This window comes from Columba livia, chromosome 5, assembly GCF_036013475.1.
Source record: "Columba livia isolate bColLiv1 breed racing homer chromosome 5, bColLiv1.pat.W.v2, whole genome shotgun sequence".
Taxonomy (NCBI): domain Eukaryota; kingdom Metazoa; phylum Chordata; class Aves; order Columbiformes; family Columbidae; genus Columba; species Columba livia.
Window position 1 is genome coordinate 24840796 of NC_088606.1, and position 16921 is coordinate 24857716.

The 16921-nt window shown below is 44.5% G+C and overlaps 1 protein-coding gene across 11 annotated transcripts in view; it reads right to left on the reverse strand.

Moving 5' to 3' along the window:
• ESRRB (estrogen related receptor beta) overlaps positions 1-16921 on the reverse strand; it is a 143756-nt gene that overhangs the window by 99615 nt on the left and 27220 nt on the right. For 3 of the 11 annotated variants that reach the window (XM_065063832.1, XM_065063831.1, XM_005502356.3), the window contains one exon: positions 5418-5518. The exons of 6 other annotated variants lie outside the window; for them this stretch is intronic. In XM_065063832.1, coding sequence (XP_064919904.1) covers positions 5418-5497 — 80 coding nt within the window. In that variant the 5' untranslated portion in view covers positions 5498-5518. Of the gene's footprint in view, positions 1-5417; positions 5519-16921 lie in introns of those variants that run through there. 2 more of the 11 variants (XM_065063838.1, XM_065063835.1) reach the window with 2 other exon arrangements.

Sequence of the window (16921 nt, forward strand, 5' to 3'; positions counted from 1 at the left end):
CCGTTTTCCATTCAATGAAACAGGTCTTATTTGGTCTCTCAAAGGAAAGTTAATTTACTGCCCATTCAGAGACAGGTTACATTTTTAGGGTTTGTGTGACCTTTGTTCCTCACTCTGGGAAGAAGATCATTAAGCACTGATAGCTCCTTAGCCTGAGCAGGGAACTGCTCCAGAGAGGGCTGCATCCCCCAGGGAGACAGAGGACAGACAACCCAGGCCTCTCTGGGGAGCTCTTCTGCTTCGTCCATTGACTTGTGGCTTGAAAATCTTTACAAGGCCAAACCAAATACACTGCTAGTTTTTAAGTGCCAGGGTCATTCATTTGTGTGCTTTCAGACACATTGTTTGGGAAATTCAATTCACCCCTTAATTTGCCAAATTAGGTTAATTTGCCAAATTTAGGTTCTAAAATCCTCCAGAGTCTGTAGTGTTCTTTGCCCCTTCATGCTCATTTGCCTTTTTAATTTCCCTTCCAACTTGCCAAAAGAAAAATAAGTCCATTTTGATTCTGTTCCTAGCCAGTTGACCTTGCCTTCAGAGCCTGGCACACCAACTTCCCCTGCCACAATGGTCAGGTTACAAAAACAAAAGAACATTTACTTCCTCATGAAACACTTCCCATTGAGATTTTTCAGTTACAATAATTTCTGTAGCATGCTCTGTGCTTTCACAGAATCTCAGTTTTGCAGAAATACAAGGTATAATCCGCACCCCTTTACACGCATTTGACAGCCAGGATGAGGCCTCTTCTTCCTTCTACGTTACACTCACGCCTCTGCACAGATACCAAATGCCTCTGCACTGCTGGGCGTAGGTGTCCCCCAATGGCGTTTGGTATTAGTGATGCCCAATGTTCACCTCCTTCCCTCATGGGCTTTCCTTGCATGAGAATGTTACTGCTGTATAATTCAAGGTACAATTTTAAACAGATTAACTTAAGCTGGTGCAAAAGGCACTTGTTACTATTGAAACTAAACCTGTTTAGGCACCTAATGAGCAAAAATGAAGCATCCTTAAACTGGCAAGAGAGCATCCACAATTTGGTTTTTCATTAGTTGAAACGGATTGTTTTTTCTCCTTGTGTAGAAAAAAAAAATCTTCTCTGGACTGAGGAAACAGCAGCATGTGGAAAATAAATGACTGCCCGTGCAAAGGTGCAACACCCATTAGTGACTACCACAAAGCAGCAGGGAGGACAAGGAGCTGAGGAGAGGGCTCAGTTGCTTGCACACAGCTTGTTAGGAAACACTGCAATCAATTTGACCAGCAAGAAGCACCCAAGAACGGGCACCCAGAAGTGACAGCCAACTAACAAAAGTTTCAGGGACATCCCAATACACTTGACATCCTCCCTTGGTTGGAAAACAGGAGGCAGGAGGGGGAACACAAAGCCAAAAAACCACCAAACAACAAACCAAACGTGTGGGTGCACCTGCAGAGACACAGAACACTTTCTGACACTCATACAGCATGTGCATTACATAGGGGTTCAGGTCTCAGTCAGCAGAGGATGCAGATTAGTTATTGTAAAGTGAACACTGCACAGAGCAAAGATGCACATCTTGCAGCACTTCTGCCCTATACATCCCTACCACCCAGGGGAGCCCACAGAGCCTTGCTATCATGAAATCCCTCTCAGAAGACACAACAGCCTTTGTGGGAGGCTGGGGCCAGAATACACTCCTTTCGAACAGCTCTCCAGACCGCGATGTGACTGCGGCTGGCAAAACATGTTAGCTAATGAAGATTGAGTCAGGCAGTCAGTGATGATCGCCTCAGCCTGTTAATCCACTTAGGGAAGGAGAAGGAAAACCTGAGCTGAATTCCTGTGGTCCCTGCGAGGGACTGTACTGTGCCAGCTTTATCACCTAGGCAGAGGAATTCCAGCCAGAGCTGGACTGGGGAGAGCTCCGGGTGTAAAACCAGTGGCTTTTGGGAGACAGGAGCAAGAGCAGAGGTAGGGAACAGCAGTCCCCAGGCAGAGGGCCAGGAACAGATTTTGTGTCCGCTGGGAACTAATGAAGCAAAGTGAGTTTTACTTGTCCTCTCACCAGAAGAAAGCAAGGACATGAATGTAAGCTTTTGCCTAACAGCAGGGCAGGGACAAAACACACACCTTGTACCCTTTCCACAAGGCAAAAAAGCTTCCCAAGGGGTCAACTCAAATTCCTGGCTTAGAAAGTCAAAGAGAGCATTTGTGCCCCAAACACCCATCCCAGCGGTGACAGAAAGCCAGCATTGCCTCCTGCCCAGTTTAACTAGCAGCTTGCGGGGATGATGGGTGCCAGTCCCAGGAAATGTCAGATTATCCTTAACCACCAGAGGGTGCTCCCCATCTCAAAGACACAGTCAATGTCACACATACACCCAGACAGCTAGAGCAGCCTTTATTTCCAGCAATTGTGGAATCCGAGCAAGGGAAAAATTAGAAAATTAAAAATAAATAATAATTAACAAATCTAATCCTGTGCCTTGCCTGTTTCCCCATCCCCTCTGGCCAGGCAAGGTAAGGACCTCTTTCCTATTTGTCCTCTGTGTCCTGCTCAGTCAGGTGATTTTCCTCACGTGGAGGTTAAATCACTTTTATTCTTTTCTCCTAGGTCATGTATCCCAAGCAACAAATAAACACTATCCAGCTGACAGATCCGTAAAGAGTGAGACTCCAACTTGCCTGCCCCTGAGCAGGGTTAGGATCTCACTCTCTGGTCACATGCAGTTTTTGCGATACCAAGGCCTGACCTTACACCTGCACTGCCGTGGAGATGTGAGGGCCACCAACCTGTATGTCCAGGTCCACTTACACGGTCTGACCTAAGCTGGTTTTCCAGAGGGGAGAGTGCCGGCTGTGCAGAGATGCCTTGGGGCAGCGTTTTCAAAACATCAGTTTTGGGACACTAGCACTATTTAACTCTGTCAATACGACACTTGTTGGGAACGACTGTTCACTTTGGTAATGCAGTGCCCCCACAGCCTCTCTCCCTTCTCCCGCTGAAGGGACACAGAGGTGTGTGACAGAGATTGCACACTCAGGAGCTCTGCACATGGCAAACCGCCACTTTGTGTCTTCAGCTTCCCATTTGTGTGGGTTAGAAATAATATCCCAGGGTTGCATCATATGCAGAGAACAGAGCAGTTAGGATTAAAACATAATGGTTATATTGCACCCTAAGATTCAGAGAAGAAAGTGTTGAAAGCACGCCAAGTGAGATCAGGCACCTATGCAAAACAGACTAGCTCTGCTAACGTGTCTGGCATAACATTTGTTTATCCCAGACCCAGCTTACTTTGATAGTCCAGGTCTGCATATCCCATGGGGAAACCAGCTTTCATTGATGGCTCCCACCCAACACATGTGTTGCATCTTGCTGTCTGACCACTACGAGAACAGATTGTTGCATTTTTTTAGTTGCCCTTTCCTCTCTCCTTTGGCCAGTATTGTCAGGCTCTGCCTGAAGAGATTTTTGTTAGAGTTCCTGCTCTTGGGTACCCTGGCATTACTTTGTGTTTTGCCCTCTTTAAAGCATAAAATACATTTGTCTGATGAAGCTGTTAAAACTGAGCAGTTAAACCACTGCAAAAGGACACTCATTTCAGTTTCTTACACAGATTAAAATATGTTTGATATGTTTGGCTTACTTAATTTCCAGAATGAACCACTATCTGCAGCACATGGGGGAATCAGTGCTTTCCAAGACTGGCCAACAGTGATACTATTCACCTTTGAGAGAGGCATCACATTCTGCAGCCTAACAAGGCCAAAGAATTCTTCCAGTGTTTGAGATTGGGGAAAAGAAGGGGAAAATATAAGAGGAAAAGATTTGATGTCTCTTAGACATTTGCAATAGACAATTCTACTTCCTACAAACAAATGTCAGGGGTACATGTCACAGCTCCACTTTTTCTAACTATCCATGGCATTCTTCTTTGGAATTACAGCAAATACCAGACATGCTGTGGAAAGGCTAACCAGCATTAGGTTTGGACACTGATTATCCCAGCACCATTAACACTCAACTTCTCCTTCTCAACTTGATAGTTTTTAACACTACTCCTTTATCATTACAGACATTATATATTTTATCCTAAACAGGCACATAATCAGTAATCAAAACTGTGGTTATTTAAAATCAGGTTTTTTGAGAATTAAATTTCTGCATACTTTCACTAGGAGCTCAAGCTTTGCCAGTCTTCCTCCACCCATTACAGCAAAGACTTTAAAAGTCATTTTGTAGCCCTAGTGACATTCTCCTCTCTTGCATATTGCTGCATGGGAAAATTACTGGGGTTTTTATTATTTTAATTACTGGTAGCAGGTTGTAAGATCTCAAATATCCCAAATTCCTTCACTGTTAAGAACAGCAGCATCTGGGTGTCAGTTTTGCTCATGATGGCAAATTACAGGGTCAGATCTGCCTTTCTCACTCACACAAATCTGCACCTCAATGGAGATTACAACTTGTGGAATACATAATATATGAGATGAGCAGGTTTTGACTACCTGCAATTAGCTGATCTGCAACTATGCAAAATGGCAACACTTAATCCAAATGGAGAGGCCAGGACAACACCATCTTACAGCACATAAATCTGCAAAGTATGACAGGACCCATGAAACAAAGACAAACAAAAAACCTGTATGTTAAACAGGGCAGACTACAAATGAAGTCAAGAATTAGGAAATACCACAATTGCATTTACTTGTGAGAAATTCTCTTAGCCCTCATGTACATATGCATTATTTTATAGACCTTAATTACGTGATCATATTTTTTCCACAGTACCCTGTCTCAGACTGCACTCAGAAGGGATTGTTCCCATGTAATGAGCAGCTATTTGAGATGCTGGTTTCTACTCATTGTTCAGTGTGTGGCCCCAGGCCTTATTTACCACACATTATTCAAACCTGGCTCTAGAGATTTAGTCAGTCATTTCCTTATGTGTTTTTCTGTGGGCTTATCATTACACTGTCCAAGAGCTTCACCAGCCCAAGATCATTTATTTTCACACATCTCTGTGAGAGGAGGAGGTATTTTTATTTTCATTATGCAGGTGAATGACTGAAGACTGTATTAAAAGGTATTTGCTAATTCTAGGTGCACAGTCTGAGACACCAACAGCCTGACTGATCTGTGCTTGTACAGCACTTTGAGTTCAGTGGATTCCTATTCACTTCATTTGCAGCTGTAAGTACTCAGTGTTTCTGTAAAGCAGGTCCTTTGGGATCAAAAAGGTCCCCTATAAAATAAGGAATGCACAATTAAACAAACCCTGGCACAACAGCTGCTTCAAAAAACATGAAAACCATCCTATAGAAATGGTCACAGATAAAAAGTCAACTGGCAGGTCAGAATTTCACTGCCTCAGCTATAAAAGCTTCCTTTTCTCTCCTGCCATCCCTTGTCTCACTCGATACACACCTGACAAATGAGGCAGGGGTCCTACAGATGGTCTCTCTCCCTGTGCAACTCTGATTTATCTCAGAGCAGGTCCACTGCATGCAGTGAATGAGGCAGGGGTCCTGTGGAAGAAACAGCGGATGGTGACGTAGCTAAAACATGAGTTTTATAAGACACCCAGTCGGGCAGACAAGTGTGCATGCAGAGGATAACTGGTCTTTCCCCAGCTTTCAGTTCTTGCATTAGCACCCTTCAAAGTGCCCTTTTCATGGAGTTTGTTGTTTCTTTTACAGCAAACAATTTCGCTCATGAAGCATCACAATGACACTTCTGTGGATTATCTGAAGAGATGAATCCATCACATGGACCACTACAACCAAGGTAACAGAGTAAATGGGCTGCAAAGGTAGCTCACCCTCCTTTATGAAGACTAGCATGAGGAGCATAAAACACTGGGTGTATTTAAGACACTGATGACAGCTGAGGAATAATGATTCAGAGACTCTTCCAACCATTCAACACAAGTCATGCCTCTTGCTCTCTCCTCTCCACACCATCCCAGCCCATCACCTTCTTTCACTGTCTTTGGCTTCTCACCTCATTCCTTTCCTTTGCTCTCATCTTACCCCTCCAAACACCACTCTCCCCAACTCCACAGCCCCATCCTCCTTGTTCAACAGTTGCTTATAACTATTTCCCTTCCTTGCCTTTTTGCCCAGGTCCCCTTGCCCTGTCATTCCACTACTGTTTGGTGGCCCCGCTTCCTGGCATCGCCTTTGCCCCAACACAGCCCCAGCTGTCCTTGCAGTCTGGCTCCAAAACACAAGTTGATCTAGAGCTTTGCAAAGATGAATCTTTTTGATTCGTTTTCAAGTTGAAGGAAGGAAGGCATAATTAAAGAACATGACATACTCCCTACTTTAATAAAAAATTCCAAAGAAGCAAGTCTATCAGAGGCATAGAAGATGTTTACAGCAATGATTAAAGCTTGGCAGTGGTATGAACAACTGAAACTAAATTTTACAGGAAGCACTAGTAAAAAAAGATGGTTCTACTCGTCTCTTTGTCATACATGGCAGTGAAAATGAAGATAAAACTTAAGGAAGCTGGTTAAGCAAGAAAGAGTGCTGCTGCCATCTCTTTTTAAACTTACCATCATTGAATATGTTAGCCTTGGGATGGTAAGCCTTTGAAGGAAACTGGAGTACTTATACTCCTTTGCACACTACCCTGGTAGCTTATAGATGCTACTGCTTATTTGATATACACACCTGCACCCATCTCAAGCTTGCATCATCTGGACACAAGATTATACCTGTCTTAACATTTCACAGGGTGGCAGAAAATGGTGCTAGGACCAGGTCAGGTTGTTGGGGTACCCCTCCATCCCAATGGAGGATCACCTATAGCAGCATTATTTTTGACAGATGTTTTTCCAGCCTGTTGTGAAAAATTTCCAGCCCTTCTCATTCTGTTCTAATGCTCCTGCATCATTGCTAATAAAAGTTTCTAACATCAAACTGAAATCTCCCACATTGCAATCAAAGCCCATTTACTTCCAGCTCTGTCAACAACGGACATAGCAAACGGCTTAATAACTTCATCTTGGACAAAGCCTCTTACTATTTGAAGACACATTTCCCAGACTTTACCTAATACATAGATTTCCACAACAGAAATATTAACCTGCCTAACAGAAACAAATTAGCATTTTAGTCCTTCTAACTTAATTCCTGGATCTCCAAGCTTATCACTTGGAAGGCCACAGATTTTTTTTTATGAATACCTACAGCAAGGAATAAGGTTGCAACTAGCAGGCTGGCTTGAAGTAGATAAGCCAAACTCCACTTCCAGGAGACTCAAATTGATTGAGCAGTAACACCTCACCACAGTTACAAAGAAAAGAAAAAACAAAAAAAAGCGTGTTAGTCCTTCACTAAGGCAAGTCTTCCAGCTGGATTCAATTTCTCATGCTCTTTCAGAATCCTGAGATGAAATTTTGGGAAACTTGAGAAAATATCTTCCGATAAATCAAGACTAACACCTATTACATTCACTATACTACTAGCTAGAGAAACAAAATCTCTTAGCTGTCTTTGATGAAGCTGAGAACTGTACCTATAGTCCTGAATTCCAGTGCTGTGCCTTGAGTACAAACCAATCTTATCTCACTGACAAGCCATAAAGAGTGGCCAGATTTCATATGGAACAGCTCCCAGGAATCTGAAAATTTGCATCCTTGGTGCATGTGGGTATAACAGTGTACAGAACAGCCCAGGTTGTAGCTAGAAATGTCAAAGTTAAAAAAGTGGGACTTAATATTATTCGGATAATGCAGATTTGCCTCCCGTGTTACAAACTGTGAGCTTCCAGGGAAGCCAGGAGCCATTCTGTGAAGACAGAAAACAGAGGGTCCTTCTCTACCATAGGTGGTGTGGAGGGGAAAGGTGAACTGACAGCTCAAAGGCACATGCAACCGGTCTGCACTGTGTGTTTGCACAACTGCGTGAGAGTGTATGCCTTGGTGATGTTATTCACAGGCCTTGGCCGACAGTAAATAAGACAGTGGAGCTTGATTCATGAGGGATGACAGGAAATCTATAATGTGTGGGCTCTATAATCTGCTCGCTACTCCGTAGCAAAATGAAAGAACAACAGTCCAATTACCGAGTCCTTGCTGATCCCAGGCACATCCTCCAGATCCCGTTCGGCTCAGAGCAGTGGGAGCCTGTTGGCACCAAGGGAAAGCAAGCTCTGGCACAGGCTGCCTTCCAGGCTAGGATGCCAACAGTATTTTGGAAGTATGAGACTACCTTACAGTGGATACAAACACAGCCAAGACTGTGGCATGATCTTCAGAGTAAATTTCTGGAGAGCAACAGGCTGCTGAGCTCAGTCCACCAAAGGATCATTCACGTGGACACCAATTGCAGCACTCCTATGCAGGCACCCCATGTGCTGGCTGAGGCAGGGAGCAGTGATCCACCACAGCAGTCTGGCCCAGCCACTTGGTTTGGTGGGAACTGTGAATACCCTTCTCTGAGATAACACAAACCAGTCAGGGGGCAGTGCCATGAAACTAAAAACAGGGATATGAACCATCGGGACACAGCAGCTGGGTTACAACTGGTGTCCAAAAAGCACTTTAAGAGGAGGGAGACAAAAGCTGAAGGGAAATGTAGATTCTGGAGCCAGACAGAAGAGGGATGGCTGAAGTTATGGCTGGCCCATGAGAGAGCAGGATGTCTGCAACAGCAGCAGCTGCTGCAGGCAGACTGCTGTCATACCACCGATGCTGAGAACTCATGGAAAGGCAGAAGAAGATTTCTTTTGGACAAAAGAGCAACAGTGGTGGTGGGAGGGAGGAGGGCTGCCAACTCCAGACTGAAAGAGAAGAAAATAATTTTGCTTCTTACTGTGCAGTGTCAGAAAACCCACAGGGCTGCCCAAGGCTGCAAAAGCACAGGACAGCTCAGCTGAGGATCCTGGCAGCTTAGAGGAGACAGCTCTCTCATTTTTCTCTAACCAAACTCACACTTTTAATTCCTTGTGTCTCTGGCCCTTACCACTTAACACCTTTCAGATCTGTCTTCTGCCCCCTAGGAAAGGGGCAAGGGGAACCTTTTTCACTCTGACAACAGGTAAACAGCATGGCAGGATCGGGAGGGGGGAACAATTTCCACTCAATCCCTAGCAAAGGCCTTCTTTGCAGAGCGCACACCCTAGGAACTGCCGTCCTTTCCCTGCTTCCCCCTACAACCATCTCTACTGCCACCTCCCCTCCCTTGTTATCTGTCAGTAAACAGTAATTAAAGATGTGGCCTGCTTGATAAAGCTCCCGCCCGCCCTCACACGGTGCTGCCCTCTCGGACGTGTCTAATTAAAATCCTGATGAGAAGATGAAGAAATCCCAGCAGCTGGGAGTCTGCTGACTCTCCCTGCGCTCGGCCTCTTCATTACTGACGACGAGGCGAAGAGATATAAAGGACCCCGGGAAATGCTCCAACAGACCAATCGATACAGCCTTTTGTGGGACGTGACGGACCGCTCAGGACTGCCTTTTGAACTGTGTGGATAATGAGGATGCTGGAGCATGGCTCACTGCATGGGGTGGTGGGGCTGGGCTCCCCCTCCAGTCCTGTTATGCTACTGCTCCCAGCAACAGCACCCAGCACCCCTGCAACCATTCGCACTGCAGTGGATTAACACAGTGATGGTAGCTGGGGCACCTGCCTGCTCCACACCAACCCAAGCTCCAGAAATCATTGCTTGCAGTGCCAGAATGCTGTCAAACCTCTAACTGCTCCATCATTCCTATGCACACACAGAGTGTGCGTGTGTGAACATACACTGCAAAATGCTGAGAACCAGCACAAACCTTCCCCCAGTGAAACCAACACCACACATGGTGTGCACACTGCTGTGTTCACATGGACACTTATTCATGGGAAGAGCATGTTTTCACTGTTGTCCCAGGATTTCGTGCTAAGGTGAAATTCTTGGTATGCACAAAATGAAACAGCAAAGGTTTACATGAAGTATAGAGCAATATCATCATCTTAAATCACCATATCTATATTTAGACACACTTCATGCAAATACATCCACTAAATGGTTTTATCCTTGTGGGTTTTTTCTTTTTTCCCCTAATATGAAATCAGCTTTACATGGAAACAAGCCCATTTTCACTGGCAAATTTATGTTTATCCAAAACACCAGAGATTTTGTTGCTCTTAGTTTCAAGATGAAAGAAACAGTAAAGAGATGGAAGTCGATTTATAGTTTCTACATTTTGAACGTGCACCTTAGGTACCTGCCTTCATGTCCCTTTTGAGCAAGCCCACAGGAGGTACAGTCACACTGGGAATTAGGATCATGTGCAAGAACGGGAGTGCCTACATGGTTGCAAATACAAGTGCACTGTGTATGTGCATGAGGGAAATGCATGTTCCACATGTGGAATCAATAAAACAGTGAGCTTTTATCTGTTTGATTTCACACCTTCTGCTCCACAAACCACTATGGCTCACACCATCAGCATCAGTCCAGCAATAGCTGGTGCTCTTTTCAGAGTCCCAGTTAAGTCCTTGGAAAAAAAAAACTTTGGAAAAAAAACTTTTCTAAAAGCCTCATAAAATAAAAAAGTACTAATATTTATTATTTTCCAAATTGCCGTAAGCCTGCCGCACTGTCCCCTTTGTCAGCTCAGTCCCAAAGAGAAATTAAATAACAAATAATTGCTGTACTGGTTTAATACAGAGTTAATCTCACAAAAAAACCCAAACCTTCTCAAAATGAACGGTTCATAGCAAAATAGTAACAGCAAGAAGTGATCAACCAAATGCAGAAGCAACAAGCTTAATGGTAAAGGCTCACAAGTGCTACTGGGAAGAGACTTGGTAGACTCTCCTGGAAAAGACGAGTGAAGAAGGGCAGCAGAGGGGAGGTCTTGCTGGGAATGGTAGCAGAAGCACTGGTGCTGGGGAGTTCACAGCCTCTCTTGGCCCTGTGGCCTCCCTTGGCAAGAGATGCTGTTGTGCAGAACAAGGCATCAGCACTGGATGCACAGAGCTCTCCATGCAATCCCTGCCTGTCCCAGTACCTGTACTTGATGGAATGACACATTGCTGTGGCAGCTAATAAATAGAAGTAATTTGATTAGCTTTCCCTAACTAGCGATAAGATCCTGACAAACCCTTTTTAATGCGTTTCTGGAGCAGGATGAAATTGTTTCATTTGGCGAGCAGGGCCCCACGGGAGTTGCCTCCAAGCTCCTTTAGTGAGAGGTAAAAATATGCCAATCATTAATGAGGGGAGAATTACGGAGACTTTAATGCAATCAGAAAAGAGGAGCCCTGAGGCATCTGGGGAATAAAACCTGCCCTTAAATCAGAGGCAGGCAGCTGGAGCATGGAAATAAAGGCATACACAAGCATGTACATGCACACACGCAAACCTACCGCACACACAGAGACTGTGTAGAGCTGCTGCAAATACTCTGGGAGTTTTGCCTGGGCAACAAACACCTATCTCAGCAAATGGTATCTATCTTCCCCAAAAAGCATCTGTAAAATCACAGTAAGCTATTTCCATTTGGCAGCCCCCTCCCTCAGCAGGAGGAGACCACTGCCCATTCAATCTCCACCCCTTCACACACATATGCACACACAGAATTGCAGTTTTCAACATTTCAAACCAAAGCCTTTTGTGGAGGAGGCACATTAGCTGCTTGGGTGTCAAGCGGCAGCAGCAAGGGAGCTTTGCCAAGTGGAAAGGTGCCTCTCTCAGGGCCAGACTTGCTGCACGAACACAACATGTACAAACCCCTCTCTCTGTCCTCCAACCATGGCACTTACACCTGAGACAGCATCTACTGTGGATGTTGAAAGGCAACTCCTCCCATGCCCACTCCCTCCTCAGACACTTCATTGAATTCCCTTCCTCAGGTGAAACAGCTCTTGTGCCAATCATGGAATTTTTATTCCTAAGGAAAAGAGAAGTCTTAAAGTTGCTGGAATTTCCCCTGGCACAGCAGCAGGCGTGAGCTGGGGCAGATACAAGTGGCCTTGCTGGCTCTGGTTTTGCAGGTGTCTGTGTTCTTTCAGAAACTCCTTCTCTGACAGAAGTGTCCCATCTTTCTGCAGCAATGCTCTAATCCCAGCCAGCACAATACAGATGGCTATGTCAGCACAACCCACCCCAGAGAACACTAGCTCCCAGTTTAATGGGATAAAAACCAGGACAGGAGTTTACTCATGTCTCTTCCAGATTCCCCACCTTGTTTACTCGAAAATAATGAGCAAGAGTTCTGGGATATCAAACGCCAGCCTTCTTTCCTCTGCCAGATACACAAAACATGATGCTACAAAAGCCAGGCATGTAGTACATCAGCTCTCTTCCCTCATTTGGGTTACCGCTAACATGTAGGGGAGCAACTGAATGGCTGCTGAGAACTCCAAGAGGAAAGAGTACTTACTTCTGGCCTTAATATACACTTGAGGGGATGTTAGACAAGTATTTCTTCCTCCCAGAACTAATGCAGTGTACGGAGAAAGTATCTGCTCGATACTTATCTGCCCTCTGTTAGGTGGGATGACTGTCCTGCTTAGTGTGCACTCTGCATCCTGTGTTGAGAAAGTTAAGCTGCTGCTGTTTCTTTCTCAGAGTTGTGTCAGAGATCTCTGCCACAAAAAGGCTGTACTTCTGCACCATATTCTCACATACACTAGACAACTGTGAGACTAAAATAGTGGTGTGACTATTAGCCGTTTAACCCTACAGACAAAGCAGGTACACAAGTCACCAAGACAGAGTAAAAGATGAAGGACAAGTAAAGAGGGACCTGCCCCAAGACACAGAGCTTGAAGCTTAGCAGGTAAGTTAGGGTACATAGCTGGCATGTTCTCAAATGTGTATCAAGCACAGCGTTTGATGACTCCAGTTTTAAATGATCGCAGAATATTTAGCCTGAGGCAGGGAAGCTTCATGCCCCTCAACAGCAACTCCTAGTGGCTGCTCAAACCACATGATGATGGGGTCCCAAAGAAGTACAGCGAAGTCCTCTGTGGCTAAAAGCTCAGAATGAAAAGCACCTGAGAGGACAAAGAAAACCTCCAGGGCTCTCCCAGATTCCCTCAAACTCTGTGTCTCTAAGACTAAAAGGATCAAAGCAGTCTTGCTGTTGGGCACATCATTCAGCCAAACTGCACGCCCTTGAAAGTCAGAGAAATCACTTTCCAGAAACACAAACAAGTGGGAAGACTCTACCACAGAAACAATCAAGACTGCAAAAGCTAATGCACAATGCTGTCTAGCATCTAGCAATTCTATTTCTGTCCTTTTTGGATCAGGGCCAGTTTTGATTCAAAGCTCCAGTCGAATTCAGTGATTTCTTCTGGTCAAGAGCTTTAGGCCATTCAAGACAATTAATAGACTCCTTCCTTGGTCCATTTCTAGCAGTGATCCAGGTTTTAATGTGGCAACAGTTCAACCTAGTTTGTGGTGGCACTCAAGCACAGCAGCCTTGTGTGACTGCCTCCTCTGAGCAGCAGGCAAAGGTCTGAGATGGTGTCACACTCTGTGGCTCCCCACACAGACCTGCCTTGCTGCAAACAACTCCTCCTTGTTCCGGTTTTGTTATGATTAAAAATGCACATCACCCAGCGAGGCCTTGGAGTGGAACCCAGCTGGAAATTGGATCATTAATATTCCTTCTCATGCCTGTTGCCACAATTTCTTACCTCTCCACAAGCAATTGCTAACAATGCAACAATTTAGGGTCTCAGACTAGAAGTGAAGTCAAGACTAAACTGCCCATTGTTATTCCAATTCAGCCACCTTTGCCCATATTCTGGCATCCTGTCAACCTTATGCCAGTATGTCAGATATCTTTCAGCCCTTTGAAATGTCTGTCCCAAATTTATCTACCAAAAGGTCTTTAAGATCCATAGCCTCTTAAGCAATCAGGTAAGGGATTCAAGCTTTTTCTTATTCCTGAGCAGTTGGAAACACAAGGAAAGAAAACAATTCATTTTAAGAGTCTAGGCACTGTGTGACACTAACTATTTCCACAGAGACATTTCTCTTCAACTAAGAGGAAGTCATCACCACCGCTGCCTGTTTCCTTTAGCAGCTCTGGCAGTTGCTGGCGTCTCAGCCTGGTGGGTCTGTTTGCAAGAGCAGAGCCGTGATTGCTACCAAAAACCAACACAGCTCCATCAAAGTCAAATCACACATGAACACAGGTAAATGATTAAAGGTATTTTAAAGAGACAATAGTTAAGAACAAAGCTCTGCCACAGGACTTGCCAGCTCCCAACCCCTTTGAAGAAATACAACCTGCAGTCACTGCTCAAGGAATGGTGACTTCTTGTGCTTCACTGAAAGCCAAAACCTTCTGGGTGCGGTCAGCTCAGTCATTCAACCTTATCTCAATGCTTAAGTGTCAACTTTTTGTACCTGGACTGAGAGGCAACCCCCAAGTCTTCCTCACCTACCAAGCCCCAGCATCACCAGCAGTCCTGGGGCCAAGTTACACACCTTTCCAGACGGCCCTCTCTCAGAACATGACACGGGCAGAGCAGAAGGGTGCCCTTAGCAGTCTTGTTCAGGGAGCACTGGCTGTCATGGCACAAATTAACGTCACCCTCCAATTACTTAGGGGGACAGACAGAAAAATCTTGAACAGTTTCTCCTTTCCTGCCAATTGCTCCCATCTTCTACCTCAGTTCTGGCTGGATTCCCCCTTCCCCCTGTCCTCAGCTAGCACCACCAGGCTCAGTCCTCCTCACCCTAGCCCCCCCTCCCCAAGGACAAGCAAAGTTATTACAATAATGAATTAGCCAGGCTGCTTACTGCTGCCAGTGGCGAAGGCAATTATCCCACTCCACGTCCCCAGCCACCGCTCAGCTCCCTCATAAAGAGAGGCTTTTGGGGCCGCTTTGTGCTTTGATTGGAAATGAAGAGATTGCTAATTAGAGAACCCCTGCTGGGATCGGGCTGGCAGGAACAATGGTGAAACGGACGGAGCACACGTCCATTTAGAGAGGGGGGGAGAAGAGAGAAATGTGAGCTCCTCTGTAATGTAGTGCATCCTCCGCTCACACCATAAACAACAGGGCAGACAATTTTATAGAGCTTTTCACCTTTTAAAGCATGCTAATTTGTTTATAGGAAGCGATAATTTGGTGTGTGTTTGCATAGGTCAATGCCTGTAGTTTCTGTGTACAGTATGGATTGACGCACGCGTGCATACATACGCACAGTTGTTTCCAGGGGCATTTTCTTAAAGAGTATATCTACACAGTTGACCATATATTTCTTGTCATTTGCTGGGCAGCACGCATCAATCCTGCATGAACAGGAAAAGATGCTTAGAAAAGCCTGTTGACGAGTATTAACACAATTTTAATGCCTGAATTCACAAATCACCAAAGTTGAAAATGACTTACCAAATTAGTCAGTTCACCTGAGGCTTGCCCAGCAACTGCTTCCACTGCTTTGCCCAAGTGCTTTAAATGACAAGTGGACCTCCAGGAGGAGAAAATTTCACCGTTAACACAACATTTTCTTAAAACCATCCTGAAATTTCTTTTAAATTCAATTGCTCTGACTGTCCATGGGGGGGTCAACTGGAGCTAAATTCCCCTTTCTCAGCTGATTAATTGTGCACCAAAAAATTAGCAAAGATCTCCCTTGCAGTGCACAAGCACATCTGGACAACTTCATAAAACTGCATTTACAGCCCTTATATATATATAGCACACTCTTGTTTTGAGCTCTAGTCACTTTTAACTCTTGTCAGAGAAAAAAATACCTCTCCTAAGAGATCAAAATGCATTTATAAAATACAGCCTGTCAATAAAAGCAAATGCCTCACCTTTTTGCGCAAAGCTGATAGAAAGCATTCGGAATCTATTCTGCATTGCTCAGTTAACTAAGTAATTCCATCAAGGAAGCACACAAGTACCATATTAAAACTGAAAGTATGGTTTTCAACTACATGTTTGACTTACCATGCAGAAAATTTGCATACCATTGATTAGTGCAATGTACTACACACTAGGTAACTTATGTAAGCTAAAGTAAATTTCAAATTTTAAGCTTGAATTTACATTTCAGAATTCCCTTGCAGATACTGAAGCATCTGAATATACAAGTATGCTTTTCCCTGAAAAGGTTTTCAGTAAAGCACAAGTCTTAACAGAAAGTGAGCACTGAAGAGTGGAAACACAGTTGAACTGAAAATGACTTTCAAATTCAGAGACTATTTCTCCACGCTGTTTGCTCACCTCTAGTGTTTATATCCTTCAAACAGTTGTAGGTAGTTTTCATGTTCCCTTCTTAGTCATCACTTAGCCAAGCTCCACATATTTAGTTCTTTTGATCTTCCCCTCATAAAAACAATCCCTCCAGCTCTGTCATCATTTTTGTTGTTCTTCTCTTGCTACCTTCCAAGTTTCCTCTGCTTTTTTTCTGCTAGTGCCCAGAGCTGAAAGTCTCACCAGAACGGTACCAAGCAAGAGCAGTACCTCACTGCTTCACGGGGCCCCACCTGTATACAACACAAGCAAGTCTCATACAAAGGCAAACATTTGCAACCTCCTCACTTTGTTCCCTTGGTCTGCTGTGCTATAATGCCAGCTCAGGTTGGAATTGCTTGTTACTACCATTCCTCCACACTCTCTCATTCAGTTTTCCACTGTGTCCCACTTTCCTGATGGGAAAATTTCCCCTAACGTAGGTACAGTCTGAAAGTAAAACCCTCTGCTAGTACCAAGCTTCAGGTTGTTTTATGTTGCTGACAACACTGTGGTTACCTATTGCAAGTACAAAACCTGACCACTTAAAAGCAATGAAATATCTATGCAACGACATCAAGGGCCAAATTTTAATGTGGTGTACAGTGGCAGAGCTCATTTGGTTTTACCACAGCTGTACCAGTTTACACCAGTGGAGAAGCTATTTCCATAAATCTTAGACTGTCCATATCACAAGCAATCACATCATTCAGAGAAGGGTATATT